The sequence below is a fragment of the Notamacropus eugenii genome, chromosome 1 (assembly GCF_028372415.1).
Source record: "Notamacropus eugenii isolate mMacEug1 chromosome 1, mMacEug1.pri_v2, whole genome shotgun sequence".
NCBI classification, from domain to species: Eukaryota; Metazoa; Chordata; class Mammalia; order Diprotodontia; family Macropodidae; genus Notamacropus; species Notamacropus eugenii.
Window position 1 is genome coordinate 401,841,817 of NC_092872.1, and position 24,037 is coordinate 401,865,853.

General features: G+C 40.9%; 1 protein-coding gene and 1 long non-coding RNA gene across 2 annotated transcripts in view; one reads left to right on the forward strand and one right to left on the reverse strand.

Moving 5' to 3' along the window:
* Positions 1–17,573: 17,573 nt before the first annotated feature.
* LOC140518631 (uncharacterized) lies at positions 17,574–23,380 on the reverse strand. Its single transcript, XR_011971971.1, has 2 exons — positions 23,195–23,380; positions 17,574–20,584 (listed from the first exon to the last, which is right to left on the reverse strand). It is a non-coding gene; the product is annotated as an uncharacterized lncRNA (long non-coding RNA).
* KCNIP1 (potassium voltage-gated channel interacting protein 1) overlaps positions 18,092–24,037 on the forward strand; it is a 587,701-nt gene continuing 581,755 nt past the window's right edge. The window contains exon 1 of the mRNA XM_072630947.1: positions 18,092–18,734. Within this exon, the coding sequence (XP_072487048.1) occupies positions 18,647–18,734 (88 nt within the window). The 5' untranslated portion in view covers positions 18,092–18,646. The remainder of the gene's footprint in view (positions 18,735–24,037) is intronic.

The window sequence follows — 24,037 nt, forward strand, 5'->3', positions numbered from 1 at the left end:
GAGATGTCTGACCAATGCAATGTTAAACTAACTACAAAAGATTAATGACTGAGAAACATACCACTCACGTCCCAAGAGGCGATGGACTTGAAATGCATAAAGAAACATATATTTTTAGACATGGTCATTGTGTATTTTACTGGATGGTGCATGTTTTTAAGAGAGTTCTATTCTCATTATTTTATTTTTTTGCTCAGAGTTGGCGGAACAAGGAAGTAGAATTCTAAAAGCTTATAAAAGTGCATGGGTCTCATGGCTTCTAAAATAAATTAATATATTTTTAAAAACCCTTAGATAGAAGACATTTGTGTATATTTGATTACAACAAGGAAGGAATGAATGAATGAAGTAAGATTAAAAATTAGGGGGAAGAGGGGCAAGCAGGTAAGGGAAACAAAAGGGGATAAGATCAAGGGTACAAGAAGAGAGGTTAGGCTTGGTAAGACAAATGTGTTTGTGTGTTTGTCCTTCATTGCTGAAGAAGACCATGCCCTCAGAGAAATGATGATATGACTTGCACTTGATTTTGTTTTGAGTGAGGGAGGGCTGTGCCAGTCACCAGCCTCACTTCTCCAGAGTCATCTGAATCTAGTGACCAGATATTCATCAGGATGACTGGAGATGACCCAGGATGTCTTCCTCCAAAGCAGGGAGTGGCAGATTACATTGAGCTAACTTGAAGTGTAGAATTGGAGAGGAGGAGTCCATAAGAATTTTTTTTTCAGAGAAGTATGACAATAACTCCTGGTTGAGAAGGAGGATAGAATGAGTGCACTCAGGTGCTCAGATAAGAGAAGTGAGAACCAGGAATACATGCTGTGGGGAATGGATTAGAGAGTCAAGCAGCGAAGATTAATGGAATTAGAACACAACGGTGACGACCCAGTTGTGGTCACATAACATAAATTTATGGTGGATTCAGACAGCACTGTTGTGTGGCTTTCTCTACTAGATTTCAGTAGCACATGAGCAGAAAAGGAGGAAACAGAAGGTAGAGGGATTCAGTGTTTGGGGTACAAAAATGCTGGTGAATGGTTCTGGGACTTAGAGGCAAGACACTCCAAGGTAACTACCCTATAGGGTCAAGATTTTAGAAGGATATTTTTTTCAGTGAACCCTGACACAGTTGTGGGTACCAAGAATAGGGACAAGGACAGATCCAGGGATTTCATAGGCAGAGAGAACTTTCAAGTAAGGAAACCTCTTCTTCCAGTGTAGGTCAGCAACATCTTCTCTGCAGTATGAAGTTTTAAAAAGTTGCCTAGAACAATGTTGTCAAATAGAAACAGATTTCTGATGCCTGAATATTGACTTAGAAAACTACAAATTAACATTATCTATGTTGTATTGTATTTTTATTTATTTTGTTAAACTTTTCCCAGTTATATTTTCATTTGGTTCCTGGTGTCACTTGGGAGTTTTGCTGCTGCTTATGGCTGCAATATTTGAGACTTCTGGGTAAAAGTTCTGAGAGGTTGTTTCCAGTGCCACAAAGATAATATACGTATGAAGTGAGATTTGAACAAAGACATTCTTTCTTCAAAACCTGCACTCTATCCATTATGACAGGCACAAACAATTGAAACAAACAAACCAAAAAAAGTCACTGCCCACATGAAGTTTAAATTCTTTCAGATGGATAGGAGTGGACGGTGTATGGAATATGTTGAAGATGCCACCATGCTTCACCATTATCATCACCATCATCATAATATTTTTATAGCACATTAAGGTTTGCAATGTAATTTGTGAACATTATCTCATTTTTTCCTTCATACCCTGGAAGGTGAGTGCAATTATTATGCCTGTTTTATAGTTTACTTCAGTAAACAGAGGTTAAGTGACTTTCCCAGAGTCATACTGCTCATACATGAGACTGACTTCAGTCAGGTCTTCCTGATTCCAGGTTCGGCACTCTCTCCACTATAGCATCTAGTTGTAGTATTTTTTTTTTCAGAAGAATCCACTAATCACTGGGGTATCAACAAAGATCTCATGGAGGAAGAGGCACCTTAACCAAGCTTTTCTTTCAGTAAATCAATCAACAAGCATTTATTAAGTACTTACTATCTGTCAGGCACATCATATTATTAACTATAATTAATTAATTATGTGCCTATACAAGACACTGTGAACTTTACAGGCTATATAAATTATTATTAAGAACATTATTTTAGATCACTATTCCTTAAATGCTTGGGGTAGGCAACCACAGGAAATATTCCTTCTAGTCAAGGAAATTTGTGCTAATGCCTAAAATTCAACCATTAGCAATTCATTCTTTTGGGGTTAATCCTTCCCTGCTCCCTGTGTTGCCATTTTTTTATAGTGTGATGCTCCTGGGAAAAATCCATTTCACCTGGAGCAAATTGATGAGAAGTTTTCTTCCCTAATGGAACACACATGGGCTGCCTGAGAGAATTGATCCTGCTCAAGGGAGAGGAATAAGGATAATCCAGAGACTGAAGAATGTACAATAGTAGCTTCAGATTTTGCCTAGGGCTGGTCCTGCTCAGCACCAGCCTTGTGGCTCAGCCTTTGCTGTCCACTGGAAATCATCCCATCATTTTCTAGAATCTCACTATAGGGATTCTTAGCTGGGTCAGTCTGGCATCAGGATTCTCAGTTTGTTAAACCTCACCTGGGTGATGTCTCTGACTTCGTGTAAGGTAAGTGTTTAAGAGTTGCTTTTTGACTGATTATTGACTGGGGGGATTGAACTAGATGGTCTTCCCTTTCAGCTCTGAATTTGCAATCCTATACCCTTAAATGTTCGGGACTCATGGGAAGGGAATAATAGCTCTAGATCAGCCTGTGCATCTTTGAGGGAAAAAAAAAGGAAAAGAAAGGCACCAGAGAAGAGAAGGGGACAAGAGGCAACAGCCAATGGAGACACACCAGAAATAGAATCAAGCAAAGCTGTAATTAGCAAATTTTGCTTCTAGGACAAGCAGCATTAAATTCATCCTCAAATAGCTTTTAAAATATGGGACTGGATAAGTATTATTCCCTGTATTAGGAGGCCTTAGGACCCTGGGAGGTTACTGCTGGTGAGTGGGCAGGGCTCTAGGGTGGGTCCACTCTTCTTGGCCTCCCTCTGCCCTTGGCTTTCAGGTCCATTGCTGTATAATCCAAAGTCATGTTCTGTCAGGAGAAGGGTCCATGATGACTCAAGCTTATGTGGATGATGTGTCCTTAAGTTTTACAAAATACTATTCTGGGCTTTGCATTTCTGTTTTTGTCCTCTTGAATGTTCTCCAGCTCACTCCCCCAGGAAGTCCTTTTTTCTCCATAGCGCCCTCAAGTCTGAAATTAAGATTAAAAAAACAAAAGTTATGCAGTGATGGTTCAGCCATGTGCCACTTAATCATGGTGGGCCTTTCTCTGGGGCATCTGGTAACTGAGAAAGTAGAGAATGAAGAAAAGTTAGCGATCAGTATTGTTAAAGGGCCAATGGGTGTGGTTGCATTAACTTAATGTTATAGTAAAAGAGAACTTAGGTTTGAATCCCCACCCTAACACTTACTATAAGAGAGACCTTACACAAGACACTTAACCTTCATGGGTTCCTCATCTATAAAATGAAAGGGTTGGACTAAATGGTCTCTGAGTTCCCTTCTGGTTCTAAGACTTCACTTCTATGATCCTATGAATCTCAAATATAGAAAAAGAGCTCCCTAGCTTAGGGAGGCAGACAGTCAGAAACTCTTTAGGAACACAAACTTCACTCATGATCTCTAGGAGGATCCACTTGTAGTAGCCAAATGTCATTCTTCCCATATGGAAAGTTCTCTGTTTGTCCTCTGATCTGTCCAGCTGTATCTTCTTTCCTCAAGTTCTGTGAGCTGCCTTCTTTCCTCTCAATTTTAAGTCTCTACTCCTGCCAGTGGATCCATTAGGTGGAGAGGATGAGAAATTACCCAAGGCAAGTGACATCGAGGATTGTCATAAGACCAGAATGGCAATGGTTTGACTCGAAAATTGCATGAAAACCAGTGGCATGATCTGGAAAAGGCATATTCAAATGATATGCAAACATTATTCCCTATTCCTCTCCCATAGAAGGGTGTAGTCCTGAAAGGGTCTTTAAGGGAAACACAATGGTGTGCTAATAATAGTTGGCATTGGCACAGAGCTTTCAAGTTTACAAAGCTTAAACTTTGGGAAATGGCTTTACAAATGACTTTACAAAACTTAAGCCTCACAAGAACTTTGTGAGATAAGTACCAGATGTATCAGAATCTCAGTTTTACAGATAAAGAAACTGAGGCTGAGAAGTTAACCAACTTACCCCTGGTCACATAGCTAATAAGTTTCATGTCGTATTTCACCACATAATTGTTGCCACCTCATAATTGTCACACCCTGTTTTTTTAGTCCAAAAAATTGCTTTATAACTTTTCATTGAATAATCATCACATGGTATAATTCTGTTTGCCCAGTCACTTCCAAAGGTAAACAGAGCAGCAATATATTCACTCATGGCATATGGATATGCATTCATCTCTCATGCATTGCAAGCCCCAAGCCTAGAACTTTTGGCACACACACATTGTCATTATATGTCGGAAAGCTGACTTGCATGGTTTGTTTAGAGTGCTGCAGTAATAATAGTATTGTCACTCAACCCAATGAAGAGCCTCAGGCAGGTGAAGCTGCCATGAGTAAGTCACGAGATATGGTAGGATGTGCATCTTCCTGTGCTAGCTAAACTGTACAGGTTGTCTGCCTGCAACCATTTACTAATAGAAGATTTTTAAGTGATAGTAGTACACAAGACCTCTGAAAAGCCAGAAACCGCAGATCCTAGGTAAGCTCTGTGCACCTCACTGTGTTTTATTGGACTGAACCAATTAGGGCTTTATAGCTTCTGTACCTGTGATCAGAGATGACTTCTGTACCACCCAGTAGCCAATACTAGGCCTAAAGCTATTTGGAATTCAAGGTCCCCTACTATCTTCCCACAAGTCTTCCTTAATGTCTGGAATTCCTATTAGAGTAATTCAGAGGTGAAGTGTATGGAGAATCGTGGACTGGCTCTAAATGTCCCTATTTTAATGCCAAGGCATTACCTGAGAGGGAGGTATACATCAAATCATTAGGCTATGAGCAGAAACCATGTATCTGAAGGAAGGAGACACAGAACACATACATTTTGATAGGAAGCTGGAAGTGTAGAAAAAGGACCTTAGGAACAAAAGGTTAGGACTTGAAGGGATATCACAAGAGATCACTTGTATTCTGGTAGATTAGTGAGCTCTGAGGCAGATGAACCAAAAAGCATAAAGGAAACATTTTTTAAGTGCTCAGAAGAAAAAAAAAAACGAAATTCAGGAAGTAACACAAACAGAAATTTTGTTGCTAACTTGTTAAACTGAACATATTTTGGTTTCTTGTGTGATACCCTTTCCTATTCTTATTACCTTGAAATGTTTTTGTCGAATGATGATTTTTAAGAACACAATAAAAAACCAAATGAAGAAAAAAAGTATATATTGCTTAATCTAATACACTCATTTTAAAAATGAAAGAAGTGAATGCCAAAGAGACAACAGCAACTTGCTGAAGATCACGTAGGTAGTAAGTGACCAAGCCAAAATCTGAGCCTCAGTTCTCTGACTTTATATCTCAGGTTCATTCTAAGTGGAGCTGTCCCTGGACAATGGATATGGGGAAGATCTAGACCCCATGCTTTAATGGACTGTGCTGCTTTGAAAGTGAGGCAGACGGAGCTGCCCGTGACTTAGGTTGGTTGTAAGGGGCAGTTAAGTGAGAAAACTGTAATAGCATATAACCCCACTTTCTCCTCTTCCATATCACAAGCTTCCCCCTCATTGTTGCCCTTAATTTTAGTTTAAACCAAATGTCACTGACCTAAGTGTCAGAGGGAGAAGGAAGATGCACATCACCTCCCTGGAGATGATCCAGGTTCATAGTAGGGAAGGAAGCAGTTTCAGAAAGGTTTAGGTGGAACTTGTTCTGGACCCAGGAGAGAGGTAGGGAATAGGTGATCAAATGGGTGAAAGGGCTTTGTACACTGGCGGTGGGGCAGTAGAATGGGTAGAGGGAGATAGAACCAAACACAAATGTTGCCTGCTTCACAATCTTTCTCTGGCTGTCTCCTTGGTTTAAAAAACAAAACAAAACAAACTTTACAGCATTCCTTCCATCTAAGGTGAACTACTCCCTTCTCCTCCAAAAATACTGTCACTCTTTTCATTCACCTGATTGCTGACATGGCTGAGTTTGAGGTCTGATGCACTCCCAGCATGAGGCACCTAGCCCATAGGCTTCACTCTCGAGATGACTTTTGGAAACTCCAGCAAATATAATTGATTAATTACACTCAGCTTCTAAGGCATCATTTTCATATATATACAAAAGGAGAAACAGAAATTAACTAGTCCTGAGTAAGGATGTAGGACTGGGATCCCTTGAGAGCAAAAATAAATGCCTCCCTCAGGATGACTCTTGAGTGGAACCGATTTTCTGAGATGAAAGTGTATTTTCCTATGGAAAATGACTTTTCACATACCTGGAGGGCTCCAAGGCTGGCTTCAAAGGAAAGCAGAAGCCCCCTATTCAAATGTTAAAGTCTGGGGAGATTGGATATACCCGCTTAATTTCCTTCTCCTCCTGGCAACAAATGAACATGTGGTATATGATTGTGATGCTATAAGAAATAATAAGCTCAATGATTTTAGAAAAACATTAAAAGTCTTGAACAAAATAATGAAGGGTGAAATGAGCAGAATCAAGAGAACATTATATAGTAACAGCAATGTTGTTTTAAGAATGGCTTTGAGCAGATGAGTTATTTGGACTATTAAAAATACCCAAATTAACTATAAAGGACATATAAAGATAGTTATTATCTGCATCAAGAGAAAGAACTGATAAATAGAAGTATGTACAGAAAAATATATATGTACATATATATGTGTGTATGTTATTCACACAACACACATACACCTTTTTGTGTCTAATGATAGAATCTTTGAGAGAGGAGGGAAGAAAAAAAGAAATTTATATGATAATTCTGTTGTATATTTGAAAGAAATAGCAAGGTGTGTATAGTAGATTTGCAGTTTCATGTGCAATCATCTTTTTTTTTATTATATTATGTTATGCAAGTGCTTGTTTTATTCCACAAAATAAAAATAAAATGAATCAAAAATAAGAAAAAAATGAACATGTCATTGATGAAACTCAAGGCTTACTGAATCCTTGCAATGAATGCTGTAAAAAGACAGTATCTACCCTCAGTTGGCTGAGGTGGTCTCACTCTGCCCATTGATTGATTGTCCAGGATTTTATTCTTTGATGGGCGATCGCTGGTGGGTCCCTAGGGTACTAATCTCTCAAAGATGTGCAGAAGATTCAAAAGATGTGCCTTCTAGTAAAGCAGGGGATACAGCTGGGAGAGAGGGAGGGAGAAAGGGTGATGATCCTTTGGTACCATCCAACTTCTCTCTATCCTTTTCCTGTCTTCAACTTTCTTCACTTCATCAAATGTTTATTTAATGCCTACAATGTGCATGATTCCATGTTAGGCACTGGGGATATAAAAACAAAAACAAACAGTCCCTTCCCTCAAGTAACTTTTACTCTACTGGAAACAGGTCACTTGACTTTTCAAAATCTGAGTTTATATATTTCTAAAATGAAGGGATTGAACTGGAGAAGGTCCCTTCTGACTCTCATTACTGTGATTCCAGGAGTCAGTGTGAGCAAACATGAGTGTCTATGTGAATGGTACAACCCCTGTCATTTCAGACTCTCCATGTGAGGACAATGGAACAGGCAGAGAGGACCACATGTTTCTCCTTCATCTCCAGGCCATTCTCCAAAGGGAAGCTGAATCGCTCTCTACAGGGCTGAATTCAATCATCTGTAAAGGGAGCTCAGTCTCAAGAGGTTGTGGGAAGACCACTGGGTTGGGGAGGATCAGGAGAATCAAATTTGGGTCCCCAGTAGCTAAATCAGATTTTATCCCACTGGTGAATGTGACCTGGGGAGAGGGGAACAAATAAATAGTAGGGGGGGGGGGTAGAAAGTGGTGTGAGTGTAGGAAGTGTTTTCACAGGTTATTGTAAGCACTTTCCTGAAATTTGGGTCAATGATGAGCTAGTATATGCAACAGCATATAACTAAAATCCTGAAATATTCCCCTACAAAGAGGTCAGGATCTATTCTAGGTCCCAACTCATCAATTCTCTCTCAAGGAGGCTGAAATAAGCGACACCCTTTAGGGACTACAAGACTGAAACCTCAGGGGAATAGAGTTTAAATCCAATAGGAGACTGAGTGCTGGCACATAAAGACAAGAACCCGAGGCTTTAGCTATTGTCCATGTAATGCACGGGATTAAAATAAATGCCCAAGATAAGCAGCTCTTGGTACCTAGACGCTCAGCACCAACAATAGGCATTTCATCTTTCATTTAGTTCAGATGAATAAATGTTGATTGATCGTGCACACACACACACACACACACACACATACACACACACACACACACACACACCACAGGATGGAGAGTTGTAAAGGATATTAGAGATCATTCAATCCTAGCCCACTCATCATATAAAGAAGAGGCTTCAGGTCTAGACAGGAGAAATAACTTGTCCAGGGTCAAACATAAAGTATGTGAAGGAGCTGGAATTCAAGGTCTTTAAATTTCATATGCAATGCTCTTTCCATTATACCCCATGGCCTTGAAGATTAGTAAAGCATAATTCCTGCCCTCTACAATCTTATAATAATAAGGGGAGAAAAGACACATAAGTTTCCTTATCTGTAAAATGAGGTAGCTAGACTAGATGCTCTAAGGTCCCTTCTTACCCTAAAATCCATAACCTTTTGACAAACAGTCATGATGTAAGACAGAATTAGATCTATGCCATAAGAGAGCTGCAAAGTGCTCTTTGGGGGCCTGGAGGAAATCTTGAGCTCATCATTAGAAAGATGATGTAATTGTTTTGGCATTGACAACAGGATTTGAAATTCCTGAATATATATATATATATATATATTAAGTCTGTAGAGAAAATAAAATTATTAGCCTCACAAATCACCCACCAAGGGGGAAGGAATTGGGCATAATGCCTCAAACTCTGAGACCTGCAGAGGGGTTCTGTGGACCAATCTTCAAATTAGATTTTTTTCCCTAACTACAAGCTTTTCTGGAGGCATTCTGGGAAGAGAAACAACTCTTCTAATCTCCTGGATATTGCCTCTGCCATTGCTAGCAATTGGAGCAAATGGAATAAATTGGCAATTGATAATGCCTTCCTTTTCTGTCTCTCCCCACTCACATCCATTTCTCATAATCAATAAACTTCAACAAATAGTTTTGAAAGTGCCTACTATGTGCCAGACATGGGAGGAGATCCAAAAATGAAAGGGAAAGAAAATAACATGGTCCAAATGTTCATGGAATTTACAATATAGTCAGCATCCCAGAATCTGAGAGTTGGAAAGAACATCATGGTCATGCAGACCAACCCACATCCAAATGGAATCTTCTCAATTGCATGCCAGCAAATGGTTATCCATCTTGTGCTTGAAAGCTTCCAATGAGGAGGGGACCTACCATCTTTTAAAGGACATCTTTGGGCAGCTCTAGTCAGAAGGAAGTTCTTGTTGACATAAAGCAATTTTTCTCTTCACAATCTCGACTCATTGCTCCTGATTTTTCCCTCTGGGGCCAAAGAAAATGAGTCTAATCCATCATCCTTTTTTATTCTTGAAGACAGAAATGATGCTTTCCCAGGGTCTTTTTTTCTCCAGGTTATTCATCCCCACTTCCTTCAAGTGATCTTCAGCTCACACGTGCCAAGAACTTTCACCCTTCTGGTTGCGCTTCTCTTGGCATTCTTCAGATTTTCAATGTCATTCTTAAACCATGGAGACCACAGTAAGCTGCTTAGAAAGGATAAAATATGCAAATAGATACTGGCATATAATAGGCATTTAATAAATGTTTTTACTTGATTGATTGAACGTAGAATAACATGATTATTTCTTAAGAGGGTCCTTATTATAGTGCCTGGTAAACATTAGGTGCTTAATAAATGCTTATTGACTTGATTCATGAATCAAGAATGGTAGAGATCTTATTCTGGCTATATCACCTCATGCTATCCTTTATTTCTCTGTGTACACCTAAATCTGCTCAGCAGATGGAAAGCTCTTTGAGGGGAGGAATTATAATCTTCATATCCTAGTATTTTGCGCTGTGATTTACACATAGAAGGTACTTAATTTTTTTTTTCAGTTGAAATGAATCTTGTGCTTAACACACGGAGTTAACAGTAACACACTGATAATCTAGTTAACTGGGGGCGGGGGAGAGGATGTCTTTCTACATGGACCAGTAAAACTAAACCCAGCATCGTAGACTCCTAGAATTGTTAGTGACCCCAGAGATCACCTAGTTTGGCCCTTCTCCAAGGACAGGAACTGGAGGCCTGAGTCTCAGAGTTGGAGCTCTGGCCCAAGTGAACTCCCCATCTCTTGTGCTTCATCTGTGAAATGAAGCACTTGGACTAGGTGAACTCTAGCTTCCCTTTCAGTACTAACCTATGATTAATTTATTAGTTCAAATGGGAGAATATGTAAATTGTGTTGCAGACCTTGAAGTACTATGTAAATCCTAGCTATCATTATCTCTTCATTCATTCATTCATTCATTCATTCATTCATTCATTCATTCATTCACTCACAGTTACAGCAAGTATTCTGTATACAATATACAGGGTAAATGCCAAGGGAATAACAATGGTCAATGAGACAAAGTCCATGCTTACAAGGAGTATATCCTCTAACATGGCTATGAATCCCCTCTATAACAATGCTGACAGGTGGTGGTTCAGCCCCTGTTTGCATGGATCTAGTGACTGGGAGCTCATTGCCTCTTCAGGCAGTTCATTCTTTTTTCATACATGATTTAAGAGAAACATTTCTTACACTAACCTGACATCTGCCTCCCCATAATTCCAATGGTCCTAGTTCTGTCCTCTAGAGACACAAAATAAGCCAGATTTCTATTTCCCAGAATGCCCTTCAAGTATTTGAAGGCAATTGATATGTCCTCCCCATCCCCACCTCAGCCTAATTTCTGACTCTCCCCACTGCCCCTCCATCAGTACCCCATTGCTGGATCATGAGGGGTTGGTGCTCTCTACCAAACAGAACAACCATCTGGAGCCACCACCTGCCTGGCCTCTCTCCCATGAAGGTTTGGATATAACTATCCTCTTAAATGTTTTCAGGTGGGTGGAATAATAATCCTTAAGTTCATTTACACAATGCATACCCAAGACAGGGAAACAGACTAATTACAACTAATTACAACCTGTGGACTATTTGATTTCCCTGTTGTTACTTTGTCACTTGAGTATCACTGAATTCCCTCTTGTTACTTGTTTGTAGAAATAGCATGTTCTTCAACTGTGAAAACAGGATCCTGCCATAAACTGTCCTATTGTGGGAATCATCCATTCCTTTCATTGCATCTTCTGCTGGAAAGATGGCCAGTCACCAAATGTTGCTCCCCAACATTCCATTGACCTTGTTGTGTGATGGTTAGGATGCTAGTAATCTTCTTTGGCCTCTCTTTATTTGTAAAACTGGATAGATTGAGGGATCTATGAGCTTGAATGGGAAATCTATTCACAGATTCTTGGAGGTCCATACACCCAAGCATAAGATAATCTCTAAAGTCTCTTTCATCACTAACCTACTCAGAAGGCAAGGACCTCCTATCCAGCACATGAAGAGTTAATCTTTAAAGTCTTTATAGGATACAAGGGATCCAAATGCTTTGAGTTTGGTACAGGAAAAGATAATGTTCACTATTATTAATGGAGCTAGTATTTATAGCCTAGATTTTTCCTAAATGATTTTAAATGATCATTAAGCACTCATTAAGTGCCATCTGTATATCTAAGTCCTACTTAGCCTTCAAGGACAGATCAAATTTTCTCCCTTGCGTGGAACCTTCATGTTCACATTGCTCTAGTTCACACTGATTTCTAACTTCTTTGGATTCCCATCTCACTGACAGTAAATAATGTATGGTTTAACACTTGTCCTCTATTTACATCTTGCATGGTGAGTCACATTTTCTGACTGAGAATGTAATCAATTAATAAATCAATTTTTCTTGTTCTTGTCATTGAGTTGTTTCAGTTGTGTCAGACTCTGTGATCCCATTTGGTATTTTCTTGGCAAGGATACTGGAGTGGTTTGCCATTTCCTTCTCCAGCTTACTTTATAGATGAGGAAACTGAGGCAAACCGGACTAAGTGACTTGCCCAGGTCTAAGGCCACATAAGTCTTCCTGACTCCAGCCCTGGTACCCTAACCATCTGCACCACCTAGCTGTCCCAAAAAATCAATACACATTTTATAAGCACTTACTACGTGATGTGCCAGATGCAAAGCATACAAAAACGAAAATAAAATAGTCCCTGAGCCTAAGGATTTTACACTTGCATTTCTTCTTGTAATTAAGTAAATAGTAGCAGGGAATAACTTTGTGATTTCATTAGTATATGGAACTTCTGAATGAGAAAACTCTTCCTAATAATGGATGTTGTCACTTTCTCTGCAACTTATAGGCTCAGGGAGTTGCCTAGAGAATAGAAAGGTGAAGCAATTTGTCATGGGTCACATGGCCCATGAGTCAGAAGCAGGACTCAAATACTGATTTTCCTGACTTCTCTATCCAACAGGTCATGCTACCCCTTATTTTAAATAAACAAAGTATACAGAATGCCTTAAAGATCTAGGGGGTGGGGAATGGCACAGGACATTCAACTGCAGGAGGAATGGAAAGGATTGGTGGTCCTCACACTACAACAACAAGGTGGATGGCAGGCACCAAGCATCCTTAGGGTACATCAGCAGGTCATATGGGAATGTCTGAGGGTCTGGAGGGTGCCATGGCAGGACAGATAGCAAATCTCTGAGGTCCTCTACCTTACCAAAAAAAGAATTGTAGTTGTGACTCCACACTCATCCAAGAGGTTTAGCCACATTTGTCCAATGGCAAATGTTGGGGGTGATGTGAAGAAGAGAGTGGTCTTGCCGACTACCATGGTGTGTCAGTAAGCACCCAAATATAGTTGGGGGTCCTGCTATTACAGGTTCTTAGATCTGCATTCATAAAAAGAAAGGCAACTTTTGAGGGGTTAACAATCACTTTAATCAAACACGTATCATTCCTTTAACCAAGCACATATATCATTCAATTAGTTCAGGAAAGTCAGCACCCCGAATTTCAAAGAAAATACAGAGAAATCAAAAGATCAACAGGCATGGCTTCCTCTGCCAGAATTTAACAGACAATTGGACCCCAACTCTCTGACCATAGTTACCAGAGAGGGAAGCACAACATCTGGGTTCTGAAAGCTGGAAGGCTCCTTAGTGGCTTCCCAGAGTCTTCATTTGACCAAACAAACACTTCCAGTCAGTAAGTAAGCCCCAAAGTAATCAACAGACATGGCTTCCTCTGCCCAACTACAATTCAACAGACAGATACAGCTGTCTGACCATTGTTACCAGAGAGGGAAACATGACATCTGGGTTCTCAAAGCCTGGGGTCTCCTTAGCAGCTTCTTAGAGTCCTCATCTGTCACTCAAACTTTCTTGCAAAAATTAAGCCCCAAAGTAAAACCTCAATTCAAAGTATTTATACCTTTTTTAGAGCCAGAGGGCATCACAACCCTTTGACCCTGTACCTCAACAGAGAAAACAAAAGGTACTTGGGACCCTCCTTCAAAACAACTCCCCTAATCAAACTTCCCACAATGAGCAGGCCAGATCAATGGGTGGGAAAGGACTTTAATCATATTAAAATACTTAACACAAATACATATACTGTTTCTAGTTAAAGAAAGTCCTGTTTCTATACTTTACTCCTTGTAAAGACTCTGGATTGATAAAGGTAAGATTCAATCAGAGGCACTTGATTATGCTAAAACAAAAACAGCAAAAGATTCTATTTTGATTGTCATCGCACAAAGTTCAGAGTGAAGGGGGACTTTGAGTTTCCTTATAGGATAGGGATGGTTGGTATTTTTCAGCCAGAAGTGGGGAAAGGGATAGGGGCATTGGGAGGAAGTTTTGGGCAAAGGACATCCTATAGTTCTTATTCTGCTGGAACCTTGATGCTCAATAAGACTTTGGGGATGGGTCATGTTAAGTGACTTTCCATGTTCATGAAGCTACTATGTATTGGAGGTAGGATTCAAACTCAGGTCTTTCTGATCGAAGCCAACTTTCAGGCCTGCTGTGCTAGTTGATAGTTGTCCTAGTCCCCCATTCCAGTTCCAAACAAGCTTTACTGTCTTCTGCTTCTATCTCTTCAAATGGACCATGTTTGCTCCTCCTAACTCCCACCTCCTAACTCCGGAACCAATCAAATTGATTCTGTTTTTGATCATCAGTCTACTCTGATATGTCCCCACTAACAATCTTTTCAAGCCAAAAGATTTCCCTGGCTGCTTCTCCCCTATGTGGGTTGTTTATTCCTATTAGCATATTAATTCCTTGAAAGTAGGGATTATCTTTTCTATTATATTTGAAACCTCAGTGTTTTCACAGTGCTTGGCACATAGTAAGTGCTTGAAAAATGCTTTTTGTTCATTCATTCATCCCTGTCAAGATATGAGTTGGGTCTTTACTAGTACTGACAACTGTGGAAAGTCCCAAAAAGTCCTATAAAACAGAACAGGTTTTTAGGTCAGGTTTGCATTTGTAGATAAGGGTAGGGGGGACATATTCATAATCTCCAAAAACCTTAAGATATTTCCTTCAGATCAAATGTCATCATTATTCATCCTTCTACTTCAGCCTGATCCCCAGACGCCTCCAGGGATGCCTTCTTCTGTCCAGCACCAGATGGTGCTGACAATCTTAGAAAAGTGCCTGATCTTCAAGGATTCCTGTTCTGGTTTCCAGGACAAAGATGGAGTCACTGACTGGTGAATCTCTCTAAAATCTCAGCTTTCTTTGACATTGGCTTCCTAGTTTTCAGTAGTATCCTCAGTTGCCAATCCACCTCCCCAAAGATGCAGCTAAAGCAGCTTTTTAAAATTTATGAACATTCTCTGTTGTGGGAACAAAGAGAAATTCTGTGATATTAGGATATCAGTCAGCCTGCCTCAGGTCTCTCCTTTCTCCTTGTTCTTTAAGCTAAACTGATATTCCTAAAGCAAAAGTCTGACCGTGGAACTTTCTATTGAAGAAACTCTAGTGGCTCCCTAATTCCTCAAGAATAAAATAAAATTATTCTTTCTGCCAATACAAATTCTGTCATTTATATTCCTTCATAATCTATTTGTAAACCTTTCCTGGTTTATGAATGTTGATCCTTTCCCCTCATGCCATGTTTGAGCCAAACGACCTACATTCTGACCCCTCCCCATTGTATGATATCTTATATCATGAATTCACGAATGCTCAATTCTGTATCACTTTAAACAGACCTATGCTTAAATATAATCCCTCTTCACCTCTGCCTCATAGAATCCCTAGCTTTCTTCAAGACTCAGATCAATTACTTCCTCTTACAGGAAGACTGTCTTGATCCCACCAATTGCTAATGCCCTCTCCAAAACCTCTGGATTTATCTTATATTTAATTATCTGTGTATATGATGCTTCCCTAACATAGCATATGAGTTTAAGGTCAGGAGCTCTTTCATTTTTTCCCTTTATATTCCCACTGTCTAGCAGTGCTTGGCACATACTTGAAATTTGATAAGCATTTGCTAAATGAATTAAATTCTTGAAGTTGTTAAACCATTCCCTTTTCCCCACACATATCCTTATAATTGTCTTGAAAAAATGACTCCTCTGGACCAGAGGACAACTCTTCCTTGCATGACTATTTTCAACATCTCTCTGTCCCCTTCTCTGTAGTCATTCTTGTCTTTTCCTCTCAGGTCACAGGATCATAGACCTAGAGCTGGAAGGAATCCCAGAGCCCAGCTAATCCAGTCTTCTAATTTTACACTTGAAGAAACTGAGACTCAGGGTGGGGGGGGGGGGGTTTCAGTGATTTGCCCAAGGTCACACATTGCACATGTCAAGAGTTGGGATTTGAACCCAGTTCTAAGGACTCCAGAGCTCTTTGCACTCTGCCACTGCCTCTCTTATGCTGTCCTATCTTGTCTATCCAAACACCAGCCCACTCCCTGTGGTAGCTCATCTGAGTCTGCCCTTTTGAGAAATGTCCAAAATCTTGGACCTTTACCTCTTTCTTTCACAACTTGCTCTGGCCCGTGTCCCATCTCTACTGGGTGATGGGCTAACCTGATAGACCATTATTTCTTGCTAAAGGTGTTAGTGATCAGAAATAGCTTCCTGTGTTCCCCTTCTTAGATAACACCTGCATTTTAACTAGGGCCTTCAATGCTCTAATTCAAAGGAGTAAATAACATAGTAACTCCAGGCACTGTGGCAGACAGGCAAAAAGAGATATTTTTGGATGGGGGTGGGAAGACATTCAGCTCCCTGCAAAGCACACCATGTGAACAGCTGCCTACTCTGCCCAATTCTGTAGCCAACCCTGTTTCCCTAATACAGGCAAACTCAGGGCTTTCAGATGCATGGTCCTTTTCCATCTCATGGCTTGAGTCTTCTTCATGAGCTAGACTTGAGTCTAACAAACAAAATGTAGAGAAAAAAGTCCCTGATTCAAATCTGTTACTCTCTTTTTGTCAGGATTGAGACATGTACTGAGCTGGACTCAGAGTCAAGAAAGCCAAAGTTTAAATCCTGCCTCTGACATTTACTAATTGTAAGCAATTCTCTGGAGCAATTCTTAACTGCTCTGCCTCAGTTTACTCATCTGTAAAATGCTGAGGTTGGACTTGATGCCTTTTAACTTTCCTTCCAACTCTAAATCTATAATTTTCCCCTTTTATCAGCTTGATATCAATGACAACCATAGAAAATTAAATCAAGCAAGGGCCTAACAGATCATCTGGTTCAATTCCCCTCATTTACAAATGAGGAAACTATGACCCAGGGAGTGGCTTGCTCTAGATCATAGGGTCAGGGCTGCTCCTAGAAGCTGACATCTCCTTGCTTCCAGCCTGGAGCTCCCTCAGCCTGGATGATATACTTTCCCTCTGGAATAGTTCTCACTCAGCTCTGGACCAAGCAGATTAAATAGCCCTTTTGGTCCTGCATTTAAATGCCAAAGGATCAATGACATACAAACCAACTGCTGTGGAGGATTGATTTCTTCTTTACTTAAAGCAGCTTCTAAGATGTGTCATTTCTTATTTCCTACACTCTGAATATCTGTAGTCCAGTGCTATGGTGACTGATACTCATGATAGAGACCCAGGGGGATAGAGAGACCAGCAAGTATCCTCATCAAGTGGAGGACAGGTTGTGCTCAATGTCATGTGTTTCATATATTCTAAGACCATCGGTTAGATGGGAGTTACTGATCTGAATTGGTGGAAAGAGTTTCCACACCAGGAGGCTTCTATGCTGGTGAAATTATAGGACTGGTAACCCTCCCCTTGTCAAAATGAAATATATATATTCTTTTCGTGCTTAGTGTATTGTATGTCATGGTATTCTTTTGAAAATCAGTAGTTCATATGGATGTAGTAAGCTTCTCCTAATCACATCACATTCCTTGCCCTCAACCTCTTCTCTAGTTTTGCATTACCAGTGACTGGATGTCATTTATGGCACAGCTTACTTCCCGGAAGAAAAAGAAGGTGAAGAATTCTCTTCTAAAGCTCACAATGCAGTGGAACCCAGAGGCAGCTCAAACATTAATACTGGATTTGCTTAGTCCCGGGAAAGGCAGGCAAGCTGACATGCCCTTGAGCTGTGAGAGTAGGCAGGTTGAGCCAGCTGTGCCCAGCTGTGCCCAGCTGTGCACACATTCCCAGTTCCAGATTTTCCCCAACCCTAGCGGGGCTCCCTATTCAGTCAGTCCTCCTGTGATGCAATCCAGGTCACTCCAGAGTCTGTCATTAAACTTTCCGCTGAGAGCAGAAGCCAGTGTTGACTCTGTGGGGAGATTTGCCTGGTTTTGATAAGAGCCAAATCAATAAATCAATTAGATTAAGTGAGTAGGAGAAAACATGAGGGAGAGGTTGTTGTTCCTTGTATTTTTCGTGCGGCAGTCACCTCCCTTCTGACTCTAGTATTAATTGCTGCATTACCAATGCCATGTAAGACAGTCAGCAAAGACTGGGAAAGCTGCCGACTCCTCCCTCATTTCAGCTCTGCTCTGTTATTCTCTACTCTCAGTTTTGCTCTGAGCACCTTGAGCCTGGGAAGTTCTGCCCAGGGCACCAAGAGCCCAAGGACCCTGGGTGATGTGCACCTTAGTGGACTCAAGTGGGACAGGGGACAGAGGAAGGATTCACAAATTCTGCTCTGCAGCCTTCTCTGTTTGACTTGCAAAAGGCAAGCCTCATTGCAGAGGTTGCTTGTGCTATTGCCTGAGCCCAAATCCACAGGGTTATCCCTTTTTGGAGGTGGGAGGTTTTGTGCTGCACCAAAGAGGAATCCAAGTCACTGAACAACTCAGTGCTGTGGCTCTTGGGGGGAGTGCTCCCTGCCTTCATCTACAAAGAAGAGCCTACCTCTTCTTTCACACCATGAGTGGCTGCTCCAAGAGATGCAAGCTTGGGATCGTGAAATTTGCCCAGACAATCTTTAGGCTCGTCACTGGGACCCTCAACAAAGGTAGGCAGAGCGACTTAAGTCTCATTTTGACCACTGTATGCCTCAGTCTTACCGGTATGGATGATTCTGGTCCCTGAGTGGAAATGTCCATTTTTCTACTTAAACCTCTATCTCTCAGAAAGGAGGGATTGCTCCAGAGGATGGAGAAATGACTAGGAGAGAAGTTGCCACATCCCTTGATCCTGGTTTTGAACAGGCAGGGCTGAAGCAAGGCTGCTTAGCCACTGGTAATTGCTTCAAACTTCACAACTGAGAGTTGGTGGTGTGAGGCTGATTGGTTACAGGCATAGAGGCAGCATCCTTTCAGGGCAGGGAGGAAGGAGGGTTAGACTTAGATGGGCTTATTGTTGAGTTTGAAGAAGTTATTGATGGAATGTTGTCTTACTGTTGGTAAAAGGTCGACTTTGGCTTGAGGATAGTGGTTTTGCAAGGCTGGGATGGGTGGGGGGAGGTAGAAAAGAGGGAGAAAACTGCTACAAAAGCAGCAAAAAGGGGATGAAATGTAGATTTGATGTGCAGCTGTTTTTCAGTTCTGTCCAACTCCTCATGAGCCCTTTTGAGGGTTTTCTTGGCAAAGCTGCTGGAGTGATTTGCCATTTCCTTTTCCAGTTCATTTTATAGATGAGGAAACCGAGACCAACAGGGCTAAGTGATTTGCTCAGGGTCACACAGCTAGTGAGTGTCTGCAGCTGGATTTGAATGCAGATCTTCCTGACCTGCCCACTGTACCACCTACCTGCCCTAAAATGTAGATTGTTCCCCACAATTTTGGGGGGAGAACATTTGTATTATACTTTGTAAACCTCATATAACTAATGCTTTCTCCACTAGGGCTACCGCTTAGTGGTTTCCTGGTCTTGTGTAATCATCCCTGTTTATGGGTGATTGCCCTTTCCTCTTATCTTCCCACCAGTGGCCTGCCTTCCAACAGTTCCCTTGATAACTGTTTGAAGTGAGCTTGGGTAGAAAGCAGCTCCCAGTCTTAATGTTTTGGGTAGTCCAGAGACAGGTGTTTATTCTTGTCCAGCCTATGCCTTCATGACCCTTACCAGCTATTAATCCAAACATCATTTGTGTTATTTGGTTAGTGTGACTAAATCCTCAAAGCTCCCCCTTAATCCCAGTTTGGGATATTAGGAGAAGGTGGCACGATTCAGTGACACAGAAAGAGGCATTATCTGCAGAGAGAATTCAAAGCAAGAAGAGAAATTTGATGTGGTTTTGTTGGTTTATAAATGTTTTTAAATATTCATGTCCCCTATTAGGAGCAAAAATATTTTTGGGAGATGTATGGTGCATTGAAGACTGCTGACAGTCCAGTCAGCCAAGTCATGATTTTTTTTTAATAATTAGAGAAGATGAAGGCCTCTTGTGGTTGTGGTCAGATTCAGTAACATGGCCTCAGGACTCAGCTGCAAGGTATGGGAAGCCAGAAGAAGTCCATTAGTCCAACACTGTAGGGAGAGGTAGAAGGGAGGAAGAAGACAGAGGGATTGACAGTGGGATTTTATTCATCCGTATTCTCATTTACTTTCTTTGGAGATGTGACCACTGTTTGTAGACAAGAGTTATCAGATCATTGGGATTCAAACAGCTAGACCAAGAGAAACAGCCAACAGGTGTTTCTGGTCAGGCTGCAATGAGATGAGAAGTTTCTGAGAAGGATGGGGTGTTCTGGGAGCACTGTGACCTCCCAAGCGTAAGTGGTTTTGTCCCTGGGTCAGTAAGGCAAGTGGACTGTGCTCAAGATTCTGAATCCTCTTGAATTCCAATGAGCATTGTGGTAGAATATTTCTCTCGTTTACTATTGGGTCAACAAGAAAGCATGGATGAGAGGAATTTCCTTGATCCTGGAACAACATAAGAAAATAAAAGCTTACATTTATGGAGCACATTAAGGATTGCAAAGCATTCTACGTTCATTATCCCATTTGAGCCTTACAACAACCCCCAAAAGGTACTGCACCTTTTGTCATATTCTTTTTCAGGATGAAGAAACGGAGGATCAGAGACTTGCCCATAGTCACACAGCTAATAAGTCTAGGGATATTGGGAACCCAAGTCCTCCTGGCTCCAGGGCCAGCAATCCTGGCCACGAGGTCATGTTCTTCCTCATATCCAACTGGTTTTGAAAGAGTAATGTGGGTAATGGAAGCATCACTGAACTGGTCTGGAGATCTGTGTTCTAGCACCAGCTCAATTATTGATTTTGGATCCTTAAGCAAGTCATTTCTCTCTGGGTCTTGGTTTCATTTTCTGTAAAATGAGAAAACTGACTATTTCATAGAGTTGTTGCAAGGCTCAAGTGAGGTGATGAATGTGGAAAACCTGTGGTGTATAAACCACTGCATTGGTGGAAACAGATGCTGTTCTCTCCTCTCTCATTCCTCACCACACACATACATACACAGTACCCCCTCCCCCCCAAATCTGGTCTGTATAAAATCTAATTTCTGTCTATATTTATAGTCTTAAGTACTACCCATGCAGTTTAAGGTTCCTTCATATCCCCAAGAGCAGCACAAAGCTGCGCTGCTGGACAGCGCAGGTTGAAGGGTATTATTCCTGGGGTTGGTGCTACAAGGCAAGAAAGACAAATCCCTCCCCCTTTTAAGCATTACCTGCTTCCCCTCCCCAGCCCCTCTTAGAGATGGTGGTCTCATTGCAGAGTCCATTGCTTAATCCTCAATCACGTTACAGAGGCTGGAAAGATCAACTAGATATGGGTTATACAGTAGATGGGAATCCCCGGGACTGTAGGAATCCCCCTTCCCAGAGTTTACACTTTGGCTTAAGCTTCACTTCTGGCTGATGAGCCCAGGGCTGCTGCTCTCAGCACAGAGGCAACTCCTTGGGAACATTGTCTCCTGAAGCCCAGTGCTATGGAATAGTGGTAGGGCTCTCAATCTTTGTGACTGAATGAGGGGCTGCCCCAGGCATGGAATGAGAGACAGTGGGAGTGGGATGATCTAGACAGATAACTGTCCACGTTAGCTTCTTTCTCAGCTGGGAAGAAACTGTTAAAGCTCTGGGCTCCTGGTCTCTAAAATGACATAGGAATAGAGGAGATGAGAGGGTATGAAGATTCTGCTATCTGTTCCTTGGATAAAGTATCTACACATTGAAGGATTAATATATCTGTGTCTCTACATGTTATATATACAATATATGTTTCTATATGTCACATATGTACATATATTTATACATACATATATAAACATGGTGTCCCTAAAGTATTAGTGCAGTTTTAAACTATTAAAGTTTGAAGATACACTAAGACTTTATGGAAACCCTGTACATTCACACACATGCATGCACACATACACAAACACATATACGCATATGTGTGTACATATGTCAGTTTCTTTTCTTTATCCATTCTTCATTCAAAGCAATCTCAATTTAGTAATAGATACTTTGTAGGATAGGGAGGAGCAGTTAATGTTTGTAGCAATAAGGAAGATGGAAGGTATTGAATGTTCTGATGGGCCACACTTGTGTGAAGCTTACTCAGAATCCCAAGAAGGATGTGGGACCTAGAAAAAGTACCACTGCTCTGGGGAATAGAAGACCTGAGTTTAAATCCTACCCCTGACTCTTACTAGCTTTATGACCTTAGATAGGTCACATGGCCTCTTTGAGTTTTCTTATTTAGTTTCTTCATCTTTAAAATATAGATAATAATATTTGTATCACCTGACTCCTAGGATTATTATGAGGAGAATCCTTTGCAACTTTAAAGTGACATATAAAGCTGAAGTTTTACTAGAAATTCTTTTTAAGAAGTGACTAATAGTCTGTACCTGGTTACCTGTGAGGAATTATTCTCTAGACCAGATTCTGTGCATAAGAGGCTTTCCCATAGGCCCCAAGGGTCACAGATTTAGAGCTGCAAGGAATCTTCAAGATCATGGAGTCTCTTTTAGAGAAAAGAAACTGAGGCCCGGAGAGGGCACTTTGCCCAAGGTCACACAGTTCATCTCTGAACATTTGAATGAAGGTCTTCCTGAGTCCTGGTCCTATGCTCTACCCATGATTGGGAAAGTGTCTCTAGGTTAAGGAGAGTGAGGTATAGCAGAGAGGTAGCTCAGTGGGCTACATTGGTGCCTGCCTAATTTTGAGAGAAATAGAGGAAAACTCACAGCATGTGATGCATACTCACTGTGGAGCATTTAGGGGAGAGGGAGGGGGCGAGTCACGTGGGATGAGAAAGGGTAAATGGTATCCAGTGTGCACTTGGAGGAAGTACCTGTGTTGATGTACACATATACAGATGTATATTTTAAAAGTCACGAAAAAGGCAGCATGTTTTCTAAAGAGTGAGGGGTCTACCAATCAATCATAATGATTAATGTATTAACCCTTGCTAAGATATAAGTGCCTGGAGAAGTAACTCATTACACAGACATCAGTCATAAAAATATAGATCTAGAAGAGAAATAAAAGATCATGTAACTCACCCTTCTCATTTTACATAGGAGGAAACTGAGGCCCAGAGACATTGAGTGAGCTGTCCAACATCACAAAACTAGTACCAGGGGCTGAATTCGAACACGAGTTCTCTAATTCCTCATTCAGTGCTCTTTCCATTGTATCATACTTCCGCTTTACTAAAACATCTTATATGGGTTAGTTTCTCAGAAGTGACATCTGGAAGAGAGAAGGTTTTGATAGTAAGTCAGGTGGTGAGTGACTTACCAAACTCTACTTAGGTAAGGCTGATGAAGGTGAAATGATCAGATGTTTGTAGGAGAATAGTATATGACTCTCAAATCATTTTGAGCATCATATGGAAATCTTCACCTTTTTATTTATTAATATCACCCTAGTCACAGACCCACCAGAGTTCGATCAATTTAATGGACCTTGCATGTAGTTGTAGGTTTTCCCAGACACAGCAGCCCTAGACCTCTGATTCTCACCTTATCTCTGGTACAGGAGCATAAATCACTACCGGTGATAACAGACCTTGCATTCTGTTTGAAACTCTGGACGTAAGAGAAGAACATGATATCCTTGACCTCAGGCTGATGATGTGGCCCTGTTAGATAGAAAGCTAGACTTGCAGTCTGGAAGATCTGGATTCAAATCTTGCCTCAGACGTTTATTAGCTTTGTGACTGAGCATGTCACTTAATCTCTGAGCCTCAGTTTCCTCATCTGAAAAATGGGTATGATAATACTTGCAATACCTAGCTCATAGAGTTAGAAACAATTACTATTTTTCTTTATTCCATTATTTAGAACTTTTTAGTGGTTCCTTATTGCCCACTTAGCAAGTTCAAATGGACTTTCAAGGCTTTC